General features: G+C 37.9%; 1 protein-coding gene across 1 annotated transcript in view; it reads left to right on the top strand.

Annotated features, from left to right (window-relative positions):
- The window catches only part of crb2b (crumbs cell polarity complex component 2b), an 81309-nt gene extending 61805 nt beyond the window's left edge, over window positions 1-19504 (top strand). The window contains exons 10-14 of the mRNA XM_056463218.1: window positions 4711-4876; window positions 6712-7582; window positions 11673-11789; window positions 14978-15104; window positions 19097-19504. Of these exons, the coding sequence (XP_056319193.1) occupies window positions 4711-4876; window positions 6712-7582; window positions 11673-11789; window positions 14978-15104; window positions 19097-19318 (1503 nt within the window). The 3' untranslated portion in view covers window positions 19319-19504. The remainder of the gene's footprint in view (window positions 1-4710; window positions 4877-6711; window positions 7583-11672; window positions 11790-14977; window positions 15105-19096) is intronic.
- Window positions 19505-21139: the final 1635 nt, after the last annotated feature.

Genomic DNA, 21139 nt, shown 5'->3' with positions numbered 1-21139 from the left:
GTATAATATCCTCCGAAACTCGCGGCTGTATGTTAATAACTATGATGGTTAGGTTTAGGTGTGGAGTAGGTGTAGATGTTAATAACTGATGTACAGCGTTAACGGCTGTACGTAATAACTGTGATGGTTGGGATAGGTGTGGAGTAGGTGTAGATGTTAATAACTGATGTACAGCGTTAACGGCTGTACGTTAATAACTGTGATGGTTGGGATAGATGTGGAGTAGGTGTAGATGTTAATAACTGATGTACAGCGTTAACGGCTGTACGTAATAACTGTGATGGTTGAGATAGATGTGGAGTAGGTGTAGATGTTAATAACTGATGTACAGCGTTAACGGCTGTACGTTAATAACTGATGGTTGGAATAGGTGTGGAGTAGGTGTAGATGTTAATAACTGATGTACAGCGTTAACGGCTGTACGTTAATAACTGTGATGGTTGGGATAGATGTGGAGTAGGTGTAGATGTTAATAACTGATGTACAGCGTTAACGGCTGTACGTTAATAACTGTGATGGTTGGGATAGACGTGGAGTAGGTGTAGATGTTAATAACTGATGTACAGCGTTAACGGCTGTACGTTAATAACTGTGATGGTTGGGATAGACGTGGAGTAGGTGTAGATGTTAATAACTGATGTACAGCGTTAACGGCTGTACGTTAATAACTGTGATGGTTGGGATAGACGTGGAGTAGGTGTAGATGTTAATAACTGATGTACAGCGTTAACGGCTGTACGTTAATAACTGTGATGGTTGGGATAGACGTGGAGTAGGTGTAGATGTTAATAACTGATGTACAGCGTTAACGGCTGTACGTTAATAACTGTGATGGTTGGGATAGACGTGGAGTAGGTGTAGATGTTAATAACTGATGTACAGCGTTAACGGCTGTACGTTAATAGCTGTGATGGTTGGGATAGACGTGGAGTAGGTGTAGATGTTAATAACTGATGTACAGCGTTAACGGCTGTACGTTAATAGCTGTGATGGTTGGGATAGACGTGGAGTAGGTGTAGATGTTAATAACTGATGTACAGCGTTAACGGCTGTACGTTAATAACTGTGATGGTTGGGATAGACGTGGAGTAGGTGTAGATGTTAATAACTGATGTACAGCGTTAACGGCTGTACGTTAATAAATGATGGTTGGGATAGATGTGGAGTAGGTGTAGATGTTAATAACTGATGTACAGCGTTAACGGCTGTACGTTAATAACTGTGATGGTTGGGATAGACGTGGAGTAGGTGTAGATGTTAATAACTGATGTACAGCGTTAACGGCTGTACGTTAATAACTGATGGTTAGGTTTAGGTGTGGAGTAGGTGTAGATGTTAATAACTGATGTACAGCGTTAACGGCTGTACGTAATAACTGTGATGGTTGGGATAGGTGTGGAGTAGGTGTAGATGTTAATAACTGATGTACAGCGTTAACGGCTGTACGTTAATAACTGTGATGGTTGGGATAGATGTGGAGTAGGTGTAGATGTTAATAACTGATGTACAGCGTTAACGGCTGTACGTAATAACTGTGATGGTTGAGATAGATGTGGAGTAGGTGTAGATGTTAATAACTGATGTACAGCGTTAACGGCTGTACGTTAATAACTGATGGTTGGAATAGGTGTGGAGTAGGTGTAGATGTTAATAACTGATGTACAGCGTTAACGGCTGTACGTTAATAACTGTGATGGTTGGGATAGATGTGGAGTAGGTGTAGATGTTAATAACTGATGTACAGCGTTAACGGCTGTACGTTAATAACTGTGATGGTTGGGATAGACGTGGAGTAGGTGTAGATGTTAATAACTGATGTACAGCGTTAACGGCTGTACGTTAATAACTGTGATGGTTGGGATAGACGTGGAGTAGGTGTAGATGTTAATAACTGATGTACAGCGTTAACGGCTGTACGTTAATAACTGTGATGGTTGGGATAGACGTGGAGTAGGTGTAGATGTTAATAACTGATGTACAGCGTTAACGGCTGTACGTTAATAACTGTGATGGTTGGGATAGACGTGGAGTAGGTGTAGATGTTAATAACTGATGTACAGCGTTAACGGCTGTACGTTAATAACTGTGATGGTTGGGATAGACGTGGAGTAGGTGTAGATGTTAATAACTGATGTACAGCGTTAACGGCTGTACGTTAATAACTGTGATGGTTGGGATAGACGTGGAGTAGGTGTAGATGTTAATAACTGATGTACAGCGTTAACGGCTGTACGTTAATAGCTGTGATGGTTGGGATAGACGTGGAGTAGGTGTAGATGTTAATAACTGATGTACAGCGTTAACGGCTGTACGTTAATAACTGTGATGGTTGGGATAGACGTGGAGTAGGTGTAGATGTTAATAACTGATGTACAGCGTTAACGGCTGTACGTTAATAACTGTGATGGTTGGGATAGACGTGGAGTAGGTGTAGATGTTAATAACTGATGTACAGCGTTAACGGCTGTACGTTAATAACTGATGGTTGGGATAGATGTGGAGTAGGTGTAGATGTTAATAACTGATGTACAGCGTTAACGGCTGTACGTTAATAACTGTGATGGTTGGGATAGACGTGGAGTAGGTGTAGATGTTAATAACTGATGTACAGCGTTAACGGCTGTACGTTAATAACTGATGGTTAGGTTTAGGTGTGGAGTAGGTGTAGATGTTAATAACTGATGTACAGCGTTAACGGCTGTACGTTAATAACTGTGATGGTTGGGATAGATGTGGAGTAGGTGTAGATGTTAATAACTGATGTACAGCGTTAACGGCTGTACATTAATAACTGATGGTTGGGATAGATGTGGAGTAGGTGTAGATGTTAATAAGTGATGTACAGCGTTAACGGCTGTACGTTAATAACTGTGATGGTTGGGATAGACGTGGAGTAGGTGTAGATGTTAATAACTGATGTACAGCGTTAACGGCTGTACGTTAATAACTATGATGGTTAGGTTTAGGTGTGGAGTAGGTGTAGATGTTAATAACTGATGTACAGCATTAACGGCTGTACGTTAATAACTGTGATGGTTGGGATAGATGTGGAGTAGGTGTAGATGTTAATAACTGATGTACAGCGTTAACGGCTGTACGTTAATAATAACTGTGATGGTTGGGATAGGTGTGGAGTAGGTGTAGATGTTAATAACTGATGTACAGCGTTAACGGCTGTACGTTAATAACTGATGGTTGGGATAGGTGTGGAGTAGGTGTAGATGTTAATAACTGATGTACAGCGTTAACGGCTGTACGTTAATAACTGATGGTTGGGATAGATGTGGAGTAGGTGTAGATGTTAATAACTGATGTACAGCGTTAACGGCTGTATGTTAATAACTGTGATGGTTGGGATAGATGTGGAGTAGGTGTAGATGTTAATAACTGATGTACAGCGTTAACGGCTGTACGTTAATAACTGTGATGGTTGGGATAGATGTGGAGTAGGTGTAGATGTTAATAACTGATGTACAGCGTTAACGGCTGTACGTTAATAACTGTGATGGTTGGGATAGATGTGGAGTAGGTGTAGATGTTAATAACTGATGTACAGCGTTAATGGCTGTACGTTAATAACTGTGATGGTTGGGATAGATGTGGAGTAGGTATAGATGTTAATAACTGATGTACAGCGTTAACGGCTGTACGTTAATAACTGTGATGGTTGGGATAGATGTGGAGTAGGTGTAGATGTTAATAACTGATGTACAGCGTTAACGGCTGTACGTTAATAACTGTGATGGTTGGGATAGATGTGGAGTAGGTGTAGATGTTAATAACTGATGTACAGCGTTAATGGCTGTACGTTAATAACTGTGATGGTTGGGATAGGTGTGGAGTAGGTGTAGATGTTAATAACTGATGTACAGCAACATCTTGCCGACAACATAGTTTTGATGTGGGTCTCCATAACTTCAAGTTACACCTTTAAGATACTACAAGTTACGCCCCTTCACGTTACGCTCCTGTCTTGCAGTCTGCAGACAGACCCTGCTCATTGCTTTTAAAGTGATTAGTTGATTTCACTTTAAAATAAGTGAGTAAACCCATTGCCTTTGAAGTGACTAGACTTTGCTTTAAAAGGTGAGTAAACCTGTTGCTTTTATAGCAATTTCAACTAGCTTTCAAGTGTATCTGTCTGCAGACTGCAAGAGAGGGGCGTAATATGAAGAGGATTAACTTGCAGTTATCGAGACAAATTGAACCATGCGAAATGTCACAACAAGATGTCACTTGTCAAGCGAACCGGGAAATGGGGGTCAAACGTACCTGGGAACAGTTCGGATAGCCTGGTGTTAATACATCTAAGTGAGTAAACCGTTGCTTTTAAAGCGATTAGTTGACTTTACTTTAAAAGGTGAGTAAACCTGTTGCTTTTAAAGTGATTAGTTGACTTAAAAACTAAGTAAACTATGTGCATAATTATAAAATTAATTAAGTAATTAACACATTTTTTAACATGAAAGTTTCTAGATGGACCATGGTAAAACCCAAAGTGTCTTCTTTCCAATGATACCTCATTTCTGTTTGTAGTTCACTGGGGTCAAGAAGTGTTACTATTTAAAGTTAGCTGGGTGTAAATCCCTATAAGTGAGTGCTGGCTAGCTGGTTAACTTTTGAATGCATTTCTGTCTTTACAGTCGGCCTTATTCACTTTCAGATACTCTCAGGTTTTTGACTGATTTATTTGTCTGTGTGTGTTTGCAGATGAAGCCGTGTCTGAATGGAGGGAAATGTCTGGTCATCTGGAATGACTTTTTGTGCCTCTGTCCGCTTGACTTCTCTGGAAAGACGTGTGAAACTCGTGTCTGGTGTGTTAGCGACCCCTGTGACTCCAGGACTCGCTGTGTGGATTTACCTGACGGTTATGAGTGTGAGTATAAGGGTCATAAGTGACTGAATGACCATTAATTGCATTTCGTCCTCATCATTTCAGCCACAAGTACTTTATTATAGAAGAAAAAAGGAGAAAGCTACATTTCACTGATATTTGGTGCCAGTTTATCAAGAAGTGATGATTTAGTTCTCTTTGACTCATTGGATATAACAGTGCTTTATTGACATGTTTATAAAATATATTTTTATAATAGTTTTTGAAGACAATTAAAAACAAAGAACAGACAGAAAAACCCGTCATGTAACAACAATCTGTGCACAATGTAAAATAAAGCATAAAACCAGGGGAAATGGCAACATATTAGATATATGACCTACAAAAATAAACTGTAATGGATGTAAAGAAACTTACAATTATGACAGAATTTAAACAACATTATTAGTCCTTGTGTTGTGTTAGAAAAAAAGACTGGATCCCACATTTGATCAAATGCAAATGATCTCTTTGTCAATGCTTGCTTGATGCAGAACCATGCAAAATCCACTGAGGTTCATTCTTTTAAGTCAAACAAACATGCTAAATCATTCATTCATTTTATTTCGGCTTAGTCCCTTGTGAGCTTTATACAGTGGAATTAAAAATAAATAGAAATAATCACAGAAATATAACCAAAGCAAAAGTTACAGGGGGGGGAAAGGAACTAGAGTGGCACCAAAGCAAAAGAGCTAAAAACCAACAGCCACATAAATGTTGTCTAATGGAGTTTGCGAAGCTTTGGCTGTGAAGTTCTGCACTGCTTTCAAGAAAAGCTGTTTTGCATTCCCAAAATATATGCATTATTGATACTGAATAGGCGGCACAGTGGCTCAGTGGTTAGCACTGTCGTCTCACAGCAAGAAGGCCGCTGGTTCGAGTCCCGGCTGGTTCAGTTGGCATTTCTGTGCGGAATTTGCTTGTTCTCCCTGTGTTCTTGTGGGTTTCCTACGAGTCCTCCGGTTTCCCCCACAGTCCAAACACATGCGCAATACATGAATTTTTATAAACTAAATTCAAGAGGAGCATGTGATTAAGCACGGCTGGATTCTCATCCATAGTCACTAATAATCCAATCAGAGTGATCCAAGCGTACAATAAATAGACCAATTTTACCCTACCGCCTTATCTTTCTTTTTGGAAGAATCCCCCTTCCACCCTATCTCCTCCTTTTCCTCATTTTTCTAAGGGGAGCTCTCGGGACCTACCTGATCTCGGACCCCCTTTATATGCTTATTGACCAGGCGGGAGCTCAATTATCTCCGAGCTCAGGGTTCTCTCCCGGGACAGCATGCCAAGCCTACTAATAGCATCAAGCAGTGTCTAAATGTGAACTATTGAAACTAAATTGGCCGTAGTGTATTAGTGTTTGTGTGTGAATTGCGGCTGGAAGGACATCCGCTGAGTAAAACATATGCCGGAAATAGTTGGCGGTTCATTCTGCTGTGGCGACCTCTGAAATAGAGACTAATCCGAAGGAACATGGATGAATGAATGATCCTAAATAGATTTTACATCTGTGACACCTGGATGATACATTGGGGTACATTTTGCTCAAACAAAGTGGGGTCAGATACAACCCATGCATAAATGTATAGTTTTGTTCAACGTTTTTATTACTGGAAAGGGGAATGAGAGTATTCTGGCATATAGTCTCCCACTGATCCTCATAAAAATTATAATCCAAAGCTCTTTGCCACACATTTCTAAGCGTTAAGAGACTTCTTTAAAACATTTAAAATCTTTTTTTACCTCAGACCTCAAACGCTGCTGTATTCAGTTTCTGTCAGGTTTGTGACTGAGCAAATGGCTAATCCAATGTGTTTTGTTCACTCCAGGTTTAGCCAACGCTACATTTGAAAACAATGCTTTAAAGTTCAGCGCAAATGCCTCATTTTTTGAGCCTGTGATGAGCATTTCAATGGAGCTGCGGACGCGAGAAGAAAACGGGACGATTTTACGCTCCTCCAACCGAATCGAGTTCTTCTGCATGGGGCTACTAAACTCCTCCATCATCGTGAAGTTTCGTGACAGTAACAGTCTTGAAGTTCACGCTTTCACCAGCGACGTCACTGTTTCTGATGGAGAATGGCATAGAGTGGAGCTCTATGCATCCAGCTCCAGAATATCAGCGTTTCGTTGGCATATGTCAATAGATGGAACTCCTGCAGGATTCAGCCTTTCTCCTGCTGGAAAGGTAGACTTTTTTAACTCCTCCACTGTGATGCTGGCAGAAAATTACACTGGGTGTTTGGGCGAAGTGCGCATCGGTGGAGTTTACCTACCATTTTTTGGACCTCTAGATGAAGAGGCGCCACAAAAAACTCAATTCATCCGAATCGGCGGGATGCTGGAGCCTCATATAGGATGCATTGGATCTCCTTTATGTCTTTCCAAGCCTTGCCTGAATAATGGCACATGCACTGATCTCTTCAATCTCGCCGTGTGTAAATGTGCTCCAGGATGGACCGGCGAGCGCTGCCAGGAGAATATTGACGAGTGTGGAGAGCAGCCATGTGTTCGGGGGTCCTGTCGGGATCTGCTGGGAGATTATGAGTGCCGGTGTCCTGTTGGATTTGGTGGGAAGAACTGTGATTTGGAGGTGGACCAGTGCAAGGATCATCAATGCGAGAATGGAGGGTCATGTGTGGCTACTGTCAGCGGATACACGTGTGTTTGTTTGCCTGGCCACACCGGGCCATACTGCCGGTGAGTCTTAACAATGACTATACAGCTACTGTACAGTGGAAGTCAGAATTATTAGCCCCCCTGTATAAGGGATAATAACAACAATAATAATACATTTTATTTATACTGCACTTTTCTCAGACCCAAAGCGCTAGAAGGCATACAAGGCAAACAAAGCAAAACAATAAAAAAGACAACAATAAAACAATAAAATATGAACGATTCAATACAATTGGATGATGAAATTAACAAAAATAGTCAATCTAAGTTAAAAGCAACGGTAAAAAGGTTAGTCTTGTGAAGTTTCTTACAACAGACCAGAGAAACGGCATTCCTGATGCTGGTGGGTAGGCCATTCCATAGCTTAGACGCACTGTATGAAAAAGCACGACCACCCGTAGTCTTTAGTTTACAGCGTGGCTGATACAGCGAAAAACGACTCAGACTCAACTTTATTTTCCCATTTAGGGAAACTAAAATTGCAGCAAGGTGCCGTAACACAGGTGAAGTTCCATGTACACATTAACAAAATATTACCCCACAACATACAATACATCACTTTGTAGGTGCATCTCCCTCCCCCTGGACTCATTTAATGGCCACCATTATAAAAGAATTTCCAACTCTATTTGTCCTGCAAATAGGAACTCTAAAACGACATCCTGATGGCAGCAGCTGAAACACAGAGTACAACGGGCGATCCAGGGTGCATAGGATAGTCTAAGCTCTCTTTAAAACACCAGTATGGTTAATTACCATTGGACCAGTTTGGTTAAAACCAATGGTCTAGCCTGCCACCTTCACCAGGCTACTCAACCTGTTCTTGTTTGACACTTTGTTTGACTACCGTACCAAGCTACAATGCAGAAGGATAAAACAGATTCAATGAATAGTAATAAAACAGTGTCATCATAGAGGTACAAACCTGAAACCATCCAAGTGTGAAGTTGAAATGTCAACATATTGTCAATAACGGCCTCAAGATATTTATGTGTCCACAATTTCAATGTCCAAACCTTTAATATCTGTTGTGCTGGGGAATATCTGTTCCTGTAATCTATCACTATGCCTTTTGTTTATTTACATTCAACTGGAGAGAAAATCTATCACACCAGGATGTAAATTCTTCCACAACAGGACCATGCCCCAAATCCTGATCATGGAGGACTCACAATCACAGAATCATCAGCATATTTTATGATATGACAGTTCCCGTACATACTCCGACAATCATTGCTATGCATGATGAACAGATGAAGATGAAGTATACAAAAGTCCAGATGAAGAACGAAAACTTTGAGTGGGAGATGTAGTCAGGTGCTAGCCCATGCACTGCTTTATATGTTAAAATCAGAGTCTTAAAATCAATACGTGACTTAACAGGAAGCCAGTGAAGTTGCTGAAGTACAGGAGTGATATGGTGGCGTGAGGAAGTGTGTCAAAACCAGAGATGTATAGTAACGAAGTAGAACTACTTCACTACTGTACTTAAGTACTAAAAGGCAGTATCTGTACTTTACTGGAGTATTGTTTTTTTCTCCTACTTCCACTTTTACTTAAGTACATATTTTTCGATGAGTTTAATACTTTTACTCCGATAGATTTTTTATGAGCTGCATCGTTACTCGTTACTAGAGGTGTCAAAATGGTCGATATCAGTTCAGTAATAGATCATAACGGGTTATTACGTACGGACGTCATTTATCTCCTATGTGCGGTGTCGCAATACTATGGCGAAGGACGGAGGCGCGAGGGCGAGTGAAGGCGGCACAGCACACGAGCCGCTATTTCACTACTAGAGAGAAATGTTGTGAGACTCCATCTCTGCCGCTCTCACTTTGGACATTTGACCCGCTGGCCTGTTTGTGACGTAACTTTATAGATTACCTGTGATAACCGCGTATTATACATACATAGACTGTAACCGCGGCTATTCTTCCCGCCATCAGTGAACAACGCTTTCATTTCTAAAGCCGATAGCAGCCCTTTCTGTTGAGAAGGTGAAGACAATAACCAATCAAAGGGGTGTAAGACCTCGCCTGTCAGCGTTTAAAAAGCAGGCGGAAGAATATTTGCATTAGTTTATTTGCTATAAATGCTCATGCTGTCTTCTGTGCATGAGTTTTGTTTGATACATTCAGAAAGAGTGTTTTCTTTGAGCGGGTCAAATTAAGGGTACAGTTCATATATATTACTGCTGTATTAAAGGACACAATTTTATTACAAGTAACCATTTAACTGTCACACCAAGAAAAAAAACAATAGAATTTTTTTTATTTATTGCATTTCTTGCAGCCTCTACCAAATGGTTGAGATGTTGGTTTATGGTAAAAGTACCAGAATGAATAAATATACTATAAAAATATGAAAAATATGAAGTTTAAGACCAATTTAATTAAAACATAATCAAAATGAAACATTTTTGAATACTAAATCATAGCCATAAGCCATAAAATATTTCAGATTTTCATTTAACACAGTAATATACACGTTTTCTTTTTTTTACAATAAAATCAAAATCAAGTGAATTAGAACGTTCGTTTACAGCGTTTACAACCAGTAAATTGTGCTCCGAAAATGGGTTTCAATAGCGTTTTGAGTGGATTATGGACTGTTTTTGTGACACACAACTTTGAAAGGTGTGTGTTAAAGCTGTTATAATCTGTCAGATCTGTGGTTCAAGCGTGAGAGAAAAACAGTATTGTAAGTCATGTTTCTTTTCGTTCTGCTTAATGACGTGCCCCCAAAAAAGAGATTTAAAATAAACAAAACAATATTATGTCTTTTGACTGCTTTCTTTAATAACTACATTACACAATACTTGTACTTTTACTTTCAGTACTTGAGTAGTAAATTTTGAAATAAACTACTTGCAATACTTAAGTACAAAAAATGTTGAATACTTTAGTACTTCCACTTAAGTATGGTGCTTAAAGAGCACTTTTACTTCTACTCAAGTCACTTTTTGATAGAGTACTTGTACTTTTACTTAAGTCTGGGTCTCTAGTACTTTATACATCTCTGGTCAAAACACATGCAGCAGAATTTTGAATGTACTGTAAACGTCTCAGAGAGCTTGCTGGTAGGCCCCCAAAGAGTGAGTAATAAAGGCATGGATAAGCCTTTCTGCATCAGGCCGTGATAGAAAATGTCTAATCTGCACAATGTTACGTAGGTGAAAGAAGCCTATTTTAGTTAAATGTTTGAAGTGATGCACTGATATGGATTTTTTGGCCGATATCGATAACTCTTCAGATTTGGAGGCCGATATATATATGAATATTTCGAAATGATATATTTTTTTACAGTAAACAACTGATTTTATTTTTAAAACTTCATAAAAGATGAAACTGCTCTTATGAACTGAATAGTCTATACTCAAAAAAAAAAAAAGCAATAATTTCAAAATTCCAAGGTGATAATATTGACCAATATTCACGATAAATGTACATATATAATTAATACATAAATCAGCATGCCAAAAACAAATGATTTCCTTTTCTTCATATCAAATTAACCCCTACACACTTGACTGTTGCATACAAATAATAGGTTAAATAACAAAATAGGATTTAATTAACAAGCAAGTTAAATATATTTTAAATAAAATGAAAATGAAAGAGCTAAGGACTAAAACCAGCTCAAATGTTGTTGATTAAAAACGTGTTACAGTGATGTATCTGCATGATAGTAGTGTTTCATGCGGAGAAAACTCCTCAGGTGTTTGCAGAAGTTCATGCACATCTTTATAAAAGTTTTCATTGTTGTTGCAGATGAAATTTAATCTGGAAAAGGTGAGTTACCAAATCACTTTGTGAACTGACTCGGAATTGTTTTGCGTTTGTTTTAGCTATGGATTAATTAATATGCATCTGAGTGTGCAGGCTTTCTGTGTGTGGCTAATTTTCTAAGATATGAACACAACAAAATAAATATGAAAATTACTGTGTGAAATTTTCAGGACCGTAACACTTTACCCTTAAAAGTAAATGAACCACAACTCCCACGATTCAACACTCATCAAAATATGCCTTTGTTTGTTGTGAATACAGGCCCTCTAGTGGCCAAAATTAGGTATTGTTGCTTTAACTCAGTGCGTGTCCTCCACCAGCTGGCGTTTTCCTCCTCGTGAGTGTGATGTGGATCTGCAGTGTGAGAATGGAGGCGTTTGCAGTGAAGGATCATGGGGAGCCAACTGTACCTGCAGGCCAGGCTTCACTGGAGTCAGGTGATATCTTGCATCACATAACCACATCACAGCCCTATACTGTAAAATAATATGTAAATTAGCAGTTTGAATTGCATTATGGGACATCGATCTTTCTTCCGACAACGTTTAACCTTGAAAAAAGTTAGAAAAAGTGACTTTTATGAACATTTGTAATAGCGTAACGTCATATATTGTCTGGATTGGTGTTGTATATTACGCTACAAAAACGTAAAGAAACCTAGTTTACTAAAAATGAAATTTACATGGCTCGACAATAAGGACTGCCCGCTGGCTGTTTGTCAATTGCATGTAAATACAGGGTGCTTTCACACCCAGACGTGTCTGTCTCGTTGGCCCAGTAAGCGCGGTTCGTCTGGCATATGTGAATCCCGCAATTGCGCTTGGGTCCGTGCCAAATCAGTCGGCCTGAGATCGCCTGAATGAGGTGGTCTCGGCTTGATTGAGTGGATCGATTGTAGTGAGAAAACAAAACGATCCAATGAACTATTGAACCAGGCTATATCAAAGTTTATTATGGATATGTATTAGCCATATATACAGCTATATGAAGAGAGAATGAGGAGTAGGGCGGGATGTCATTCCTACCTGTAAATGTGCGTTTCATGTCAAATATGAAAGTGAAAGCATGCTGAAATATTAACGAGAGCTGTTATTCTGTTAGGAAACATTGCGCGAAGTTACCATCTGATAATTTGATCAGATTTTAATCTTAGAATATTTTGTATTAGGCCTGTTGTTTTGTTAATGTCTGCACTGACACGTTGAAAAAGATCAACATTAATCTGCTTGATGATCAGACTGCAGTCCCGGTGTTGTGATGAGAAATGCACCCCTGCGGTAAAATGCACGCATCCCCTTCTTAGACTTTCATTAGCATTCTTAGTCTGCATTTTTAAAAAAATTAAAGGCTGTAATTGATTAAAAACGTAATCTAATATTATTATTTTGAGGGATCAAGCAAGAACAAGAAGTGAAATGCATTTGAAAAGTAGGTTTACAAATAAATGAAAAATACAAATATTGACAGTAATGCAAATATTGACAAAATGCAAATATTGACTGATGTAATGAGCCTGTTTCTAAAATTAGGCATTTTGGTGAGTTTTAAACAAACGAGAAACATAAAATTGTAATCAGTATTGTATTTAAATCAAATCTATTCATTTATTTAATAATATATCTTCTGTAAGGTAAGGGTTTAATTCATGGAACTCACCTCAGTCACTGTCATTAGTTTTCATAACTCTATTATCAATTTTTAAAAATCAATTGAAGTTAATATATGCACATTTCAGAGAGGTGCAATTTAAAGCAGGGGTGCATTTCTTGGCACAACACTGGTTCATTTGTTATTTCTGTCATTTAAGCCTATAATGCAGAATTTTAGCCAAAGTTTTTTAATAGATTGATTAATTCAATAAATAGATTTTTACAAAACTTGACAGCTGAGGCTCTGTATGAGAAAGTCTGACCTCTCTGATCTATATTTGGTGACGATGTCTGTGGGTGTCAAAATTAAAGCGCACATTTTAGATTAGATTAGAATATCTTTATTGTCCCAAAAGGGCAATTAGGTTTACAGCAATAGCCAACAGTTGACGGCAACAAGTCACACTCAACAACATAAAATAACAGTAAACAATACAATAATCATGGTAAGGGAGGAAAAAAAAAAAGAAACTTAAAGCTTGTTTAGTAACCCAACTACAGTTGGAACAAATGAATACAAATATCTGTTGGACCTTGCCCATCTAGAATTAGTATACCTTCTGCCTAAGTATACCTATGCTTATATATATATATATATATATATAATAAATATATATGCTGAATAAAAAGTGTATGTATACAATGGCTTTTGACACATCATTTCAAATTTGTAGCTAAGAAATGTCTATTAACTTATTTTTTTGGTGGGGCCAGTAAAAATTTTGGCAGGGCAAGTAAAAATCTGAACCACTGGCCTGATCAGCATTGAATTCTGATTTACTTCATGTACTTACATTAATCTGTCACTCTCTGTTCTCTGAAATACATGTTTGAGTTTAGATATAGTTGTTGATAATGTTGTTTACCAGTAGCCATTGACTTCCATATTATTTTTATTTCCAACTATCGATGTCAATGGCTAATTACTTCAGTTTCTACATTTTATTTATTTCAGGATTATACTTCTTTCTATTTTGTATTCTGTTTAAATGGTTAAAATTGGGGTCATGTCTAAGGTCATGTCTTAATGTAATCACGAGACATACTGTATGTAATATAACGATGATTTCTTTTACAACAATGAAAAAAGTACATCTGCATTTATGTATATTTAAACAATTTCCATTGCATTCTAATTGTTTTCCCACAAATGTTTTTTTTATTCTAGTATTTTTATTTTGCACTATTGATGTCAATGGCTAATAACTTCATTCATTCAATTGGCTTAGTCCCTTTATTCATCAGGGGTTGCCACAGCGGAATGAACCGCCAACTTATCCAGCATATGTTTTACACAGCGGATGCCCTTCCAGCTGCAACCCAGTACTGGGAAAACACCCATACACACTCATTCACTACAGCCAATTTAGTTTATTCAATTCACCTATAGCATATGTGTTTGGACTGTGAGGGAAACCGGAGCAAACCAATATGAACAAAACCATTCATTCATTTTCTTTTTGGCCTAGTTAGCCTCTTTCCACTATTGATGTCAATGGCTAATAACTTCATTTATTCATTTGGCTTAGTCCCTTTATTAATCTGGGGTCGCCACAGCGGAATGAACTGCCAACTCATCCAGCATTTGTTTTACGCAGCGGATGATGCCCTTCCAGCCGCAACCCATCACTGGGAAACACATACACACATTCACACACACATACACTACAGACAATTTAGCCTACCCAATTCACCTGTACCGCATGTCTTTGGACTGTGGGGGAAACCGGAGCACCCGGAGGAAACCCACGTGAACGCAGGGAGAACATGCAAACTCCAAACAGAAACACCAACTGACCCAGCCGAGGCTCGAACCAGTGACCTTCTTGCTGTGAGGCGACAGCACTACCTACTGCGCCACTGCGTTGCCCTAAACAAAACCAATAAAACAATAGGAAATCTGCATTTATGTACTTAAAGAAGTTGCATTGCATTCCAATTTCAATTGCAATACAGGTGTGTGTGTTGTTCTGCAGGTGTGAGCTGGATATAGACGAGTGTGTGTCCGAGCCGTGTCTGAACGGAGGCTCATGTGTGAACAGACACAATCTCTACTTCTGTGAGTGTTTGCCGGACTTCAGTGGAGAAAACTGTCAGATTACTGTGAGTTTCTACTTCCCGTTCCTCTTCTGTCCTCACGTTATTACACTGGTAGTTACACTCAGAATAGTATTATTACTTGTCTAAATGACCTAGGATCTCAATACATTACAGATATGCTCACGGAATAAAAACCTAACAGATCACTCAGATCAGGATCAAGTAAATTCAGGGTTTCTGCAGGTTTTACCAAGTTAAATTTAAGACCATTATGAATGAAATTTTCAGACTTATACAGGGCTAAATGCTCAGGATTTTTTTCAAATGTCCCAATTAGAAAAGATTTTTAATTGCAAATTAAAAAATTTGATTAATACATTTAATAATACAATAATAATACATTTGTATGATTTTTTTTGTTCAAATATATTAATTCACAAACCATGAAACCCTTAGCAAGAATAGAACAAAACATCTGGCTGTCAATTGCTTCAGTCTACAATAATAATAACTAAATAATATAAAAATATAGGTCAGGTCAGTATCCTCAGCAGTAAATAGACTTTTAAGTTTTAAGTAAACTTTTAAGTAACTTTTAAGCAAGTGTTACTGTGTAAAGTAATTAAATGCTAAGTAAACAGTTTTATTGAGATGAATTGTTGGTGATTGTATGGGTGTTAATGGCCAGATTCGATAGCTGTACATGAACAATTAAACATTAAAGGGCACCTATGGTAGAAAATCTACTTTTCAAGCTGTTTGGACAGACATATGTGCATGTATGGTGTATAGACCGTCATATTGGGGTGATACAAGCACACCCAGTGCTTTTTTTTCAATTTAACAACATAAAAACGGTGGACCAATTGGAGCTGTTTTCAAACCGACCGCACCTTTACGTAGGAGAGCGGTCCCCCCGCCCACCAATATTGATTGACAGGCGCGTCATCATATCCTCAGTTTGTTGATTCACGTCCGCCATTTTCAGCGTGAGTCGAAGCGATATCACTAAAGGAACACGCTAGCTCTATTTTTAGATGCAAGGCTCATTGGGCTCAACACAAGATCAATATTCTCCACATTATCGCTCTAATCAGAATTATTGGTTGTATCTTTAGGTAGGTTTGCAAACATGTGTACTTCTCATTGAGTCTACCTTATACTTCAGCCGTTTGCATTTCTCGCGATCCCAGAAGCTCCCTGTGATCTTAACTAGCATGCGTTTTAGAGTTCTAAACATCGGTTTCTATCAGGGTACACTCAAGTCGACGGCTGGGCGCCGCGGACCGCTGCAGAAACCTATGTTTAGAATTCAAAAATGCGTGGCGCGACGATTCGGGACACTTCATGTTTCTGCCGCGCCACAGAGAGTGTCTGGTGTGCCGTGTCGCGGCTTCGAGCGGCGCATCCGGTGCCTCAGTCAAAGTTAATTCAGTGTGTGTGGTTATTAGTTTCTGTGTACAAGCTCGGCACTTGAAACTAGCACACAGTTGGCTGTAAAACTGTACAAAGACACAAATGATTTTGTACTCTCTGCTTGGTCTGTGTCCGAGTCGTACATGTACGACTAAATGCTGTACCTCTCACTCCAGCTCCCTTTGCAGTCTGCCTGTCAGACTCTGTTGCAAACGCAGAGCGGGTGAGCTCATGGCCCCGCCCCCTTGTTACGTTGGCGGGAAGCCGGAACTAATTTACATGTGAAGCAACACACCCCTAAATCAGCGAGCTGTGGACACGCCCCCAACATGACACTTTTTAACACATTATAATAAACAAATCTGAATTGTGTTTTAAACTGAACCTAAACTGGCACACTCAGAAGAACCATAATATTAATATTAAATCATAAAAAAGAGGTAAACTATGTTCCCTTTAAGACATGTTAAAAAAGATTTAAGACATACAACACAACATTTGAATAGATTTAAGACTTTTTGAGGCCTGAAATTTAGCTTTTGAGATTTAAGACATTTTAAAACTTTTTTTAAATGTTTAAAAAAAAACCTGAAATGAGAAATGCCACGAGTTCAGTCGGTGGCGGTTCTAGTTTAAATGGCACCCTGGGCAAACCACCCCATACTCCCCCTTCCCCCCTCCTTTATACAGTTATATTTATTTTTCAATGAATATAACAATTTATTTATATTTATTAATTTTTTTTTTGTCCTTCCATTAATCAGGGGTCACCACAGCGGAATGAACTGCCAACTTAATCCAGCATATGTTTTACACAGCAGATGCCTTTCCAGCTGCAACCCATCACTGGGAAACACCCATACACTCGCATTCAAACACATACACCATGGCTAATTTAGCTTACCCAATTCTCCTATCTGCTTGTTAAGTAGTGACATGTTGATGTATGTAATACTGTTTCCGGGTCCAAGCCGCCACTCATTTGACCTGAGAAAATATTCGTTTATGATCACTTTTTATTCATATCACATATTAAAGTGAATTTTATTGAAAGTCATAGTGTACACAACAATCTCTGGGCTTGCTGCATCACAAATACCAAAACTTTAACAATTTATAAAAAAATGAATCACTTTCTGGCCACCGGATATTAGACATGGACACATATATATTGCGATCGTGATTTTCGAAAGTATTACATCGCTTCGTAAACGTTTATTATTACAATTTCATGAGTCTCCCCATACAGTTTGATATAGCACTTGGACCTGGAAGCCGCTTCGCATGACGTCATACTTAACAAGTGGTTAGCACATGTGTTTGGACTGTGGGGGGAAACCGGAACACCCGGAGGAACCCCACGCCAACATGGGGAGAACATGCAAACTCCACACAGAAATGCCAACTGAACCAGCGACCTTCTTGCTGTGAGGTGACATCGCTACCCACTGCGCCGCCCATTTAGATATATGATTATCAATATTATTTTACAATTATATTCCATATACAGTAAATAACAGAAATCAATCCTAAGTGTTACTAGAAAAAACAATGTAACGACTGGAGTCATATGCTAAGATCACTTAAGAAATCTTTTGCATGATATTATGACAATTATCTGTTGTCTTAGACCCGACTCATGGCGAGAATTAATGATATGAAGTCTTACCTCCCTGACTCTTTATCCCTCCTTTCTGCTTTATAGCCATGCTTAGTGAAAGTAACGTCATCATAATACATAAACTTTAGTTTTGTCAACTTGCAAAACTCGCTGCGTGCCGACACCTCTACATAAAAGGCTCGTAATTTGCTACCCATCAGATTTTGCTACCTGTGTACATTTTAATGTGAAGTAGTGTGATATAAAGCTGTAATATCACCCTAACCTCCCTCATCCCTAACCCCAACCTCAGAACCATCCAAATACAGTGTTGGTAGCATAATCTGACAGTTAGGATAAAATGTCAGGACACCGGTTTCACGGCGCATGAGCGGTGCGTATTTTATCTGCGTGCATGCAAACAACCGGGATTCACACAGGAGCGTGTGAGGCATGCGGGAATGGTTTTCTGTGCGCATGCGTCAGTTTGCTTTCACCAGCGTTGAGAATAAGAGAATAACAAACTTGTGCATGCAAAAGATTTCAAATGAGAATGAACCCTAATGTCTTTATTTCAGCCACTCTAATTTAATACACTTGCATAAACTAAATCGTATCCCAATGCTTTTACTAGGGGACTTTTTTTTTTTTGCATTGTTTCCCCGTACCACCCATGGCCGATCGCCCATATTGCCCATGCCTAAATCCACCGCTGAGGGTGAATCTGCCTTCAGCTACTAACTGCACCCCCAGAAATGATCAGATGTGCTCCAACATTAGGCTAATTCATATCAAGACTGAAAACACATCTGTTTAGCTGTGCCTTTACTGAATGAACACTGTGCTACATCCCACAGATCACACTATTATGTCTTTCTTTTTTTTTCATTCCTTTAAAATCCTGTTTTAAGCCATTTTAATCTGTTTTCAATCTTATTTCTTATACTCGTTTAATTCTTGTTTGTTTAAAGCACTTAGAATTAGCATCGTGTATGAAATGTGCTATAGAAATAAACTTGCCTTGCCTTGCCTTGTTTAGAAGCAGCTTCAGCAGGAGCTGTGGCCGTGGCTGCTGCTCCTGGTCCCTCTGGCGGGTCTCTCCGTACTGCTGGCGGCTCTGGCTCTGCTCTGCCTGATCTTCAGCGCTCGGAAGAAGCGCCGCTCGGAGGGAACATACAGCCCCAGCCGGCAGGAGGCAGCAGGAGCACGACTGGAGATGGGCAGCGTGCTGAAGGTGCCTCCAGAAGAGAGACTCATCTAACACACACACGAAACACCAACTTTGACCATTTCAGAAAGACATCTAAAAGCAGAGAGGCTGAACGTGCCTTCTGTGTAAAAGCTGATGGAGAAAACACTGAAAGCAAGACTGCTGGAGCAATATAGATGATAAAACATGCAAAATATGATTCTCTTATTCAGTGCATTTGTCTTGTTTGATACTGTAAATATGGAAATACTTTTACATCAAGATACATTTGTTTGAGAGGAAAAATATTTACAGTATGAAGTTTTATTTACTGAAAAACGTATCAAGTATTAATTTAAAATATATATATCTATATAGATATATCTATATATATATATATATATATAGATATATCTACTATATATATATATATATATATATATATATATATATAGATATATCTACTATATATATATATATATATATATATATATATATATATATATATATATATATATATATATATACACACACATATACACATATATATATATATATATATACACACATTTACATTTAGTCATTTAGCAGACGCTTTTATCCAAAGCGACTTACAAATGACGACAAGGAAGCAATTTACACAACTATAAGAGCAGCAAACAAGTGCTATAGACAAGTTTCAGGTGTGTAAAGTCTAAGAAGCTAAGCATTAGTAATTTATCTATCTATCTATCTATCCATCCATCCATCCATCCATCCATCCATCCATCCATCCATCCATCCATCCATCCATCCATCCATCTATATCTATATATATATATATATATATATATATATATATATATATATATATATATATATTCTTATTTAAACAAGTAAATCAAGCTTCTTATTTTTTTAAGTTGCACAAGATTCAGCTTGATGGTTTATATCAGTTTAATGTGTTCAACCTAAAAACCTTTAAAAATCAGCAACTTGTTTCTTGAGTTCCAGAAATTTCACATATTTCTAATAGAAAACAAGACAAAAACACTAAGCAAGAAAATGATTTGTGCAGTGTTTGTAAACTGTGACCACTTTCTGATTTATTAAATTATGACTTATTCATAATTTTCAGACTGGAATGAAAAGGTGAAACATAAGCCTGTTTTAAGTCACAGATATTTACATGTAAAAAAGAAAAGAACAAAACAAAAAGACAAACTGCAAGTTCTGATTTATATTCAGCAATCTCTAAAAAACATAAAGGTGAAAAACCCTGAATGTGTCATCAAATACTAAAACCCTGATATTAAATGATCAAATTCAACATACATATATTGATGATGCAGAATCACATACAGGCAAGCAGATGAGCGCAGAATATGATTACATGTTTGACTTGAGAATATGCTAAAAATGCTTGAGAAAATTAAGAATAATGTTGGATTATGAGAAAAGAAAACACCTCAAAATTGAGAATTGGTTTTTAAATTAAATGTTGAGAATGAGCTTGTTTTAAGAAAAAAAGATGAGTAAAGTTGGATCTTGAGAATAACATATTGAGAATAAACTCATTAAATTGAGTAAACGTTTAAATAAAATGTAGAGAATAAATTAACTACAGTTTAAGAATAAACTTTTGAGAAAAAAAAAATCTGATTTTGGAAAATAAAGTTGGATTTTGAGAAAAAAGAAACACTTGAGAAAAAGTTTTAATTTCAGTTTTAATAAACTTGTTTTGAGAAAAAAATAGCACATTTTTGAGAATTAAGTTGAATTTTGAGAAAAAAAACCATTAAATTCAGAAAGTTTAAATAAAATGTTGAGGATAAAGTCATTACATTTCAAGAATAAATTTGTTTTGAGAAAAAAAATGAGAAAAGAATAGCTAATTTTTAAAAATAAAGTTGG

Source organism: Danio aesculapii, chromosome 8 (assembly GCF_903798145.1).
Source record: "Danio aesculapii chromosome 8, fDanAes4.1, whole genome shotgun sequence".
NCBI classification, from domain to species: Eukaryota; Metazoa; Chordata; class Actinopteri; order Cypriniformes; family Danionidae; genus Danio; species Danio aesculapii.
Note: the sequence above shows the minus strand (reverse complement) of the source record. Positions and strands in the feature narration are given on the sequence as shown.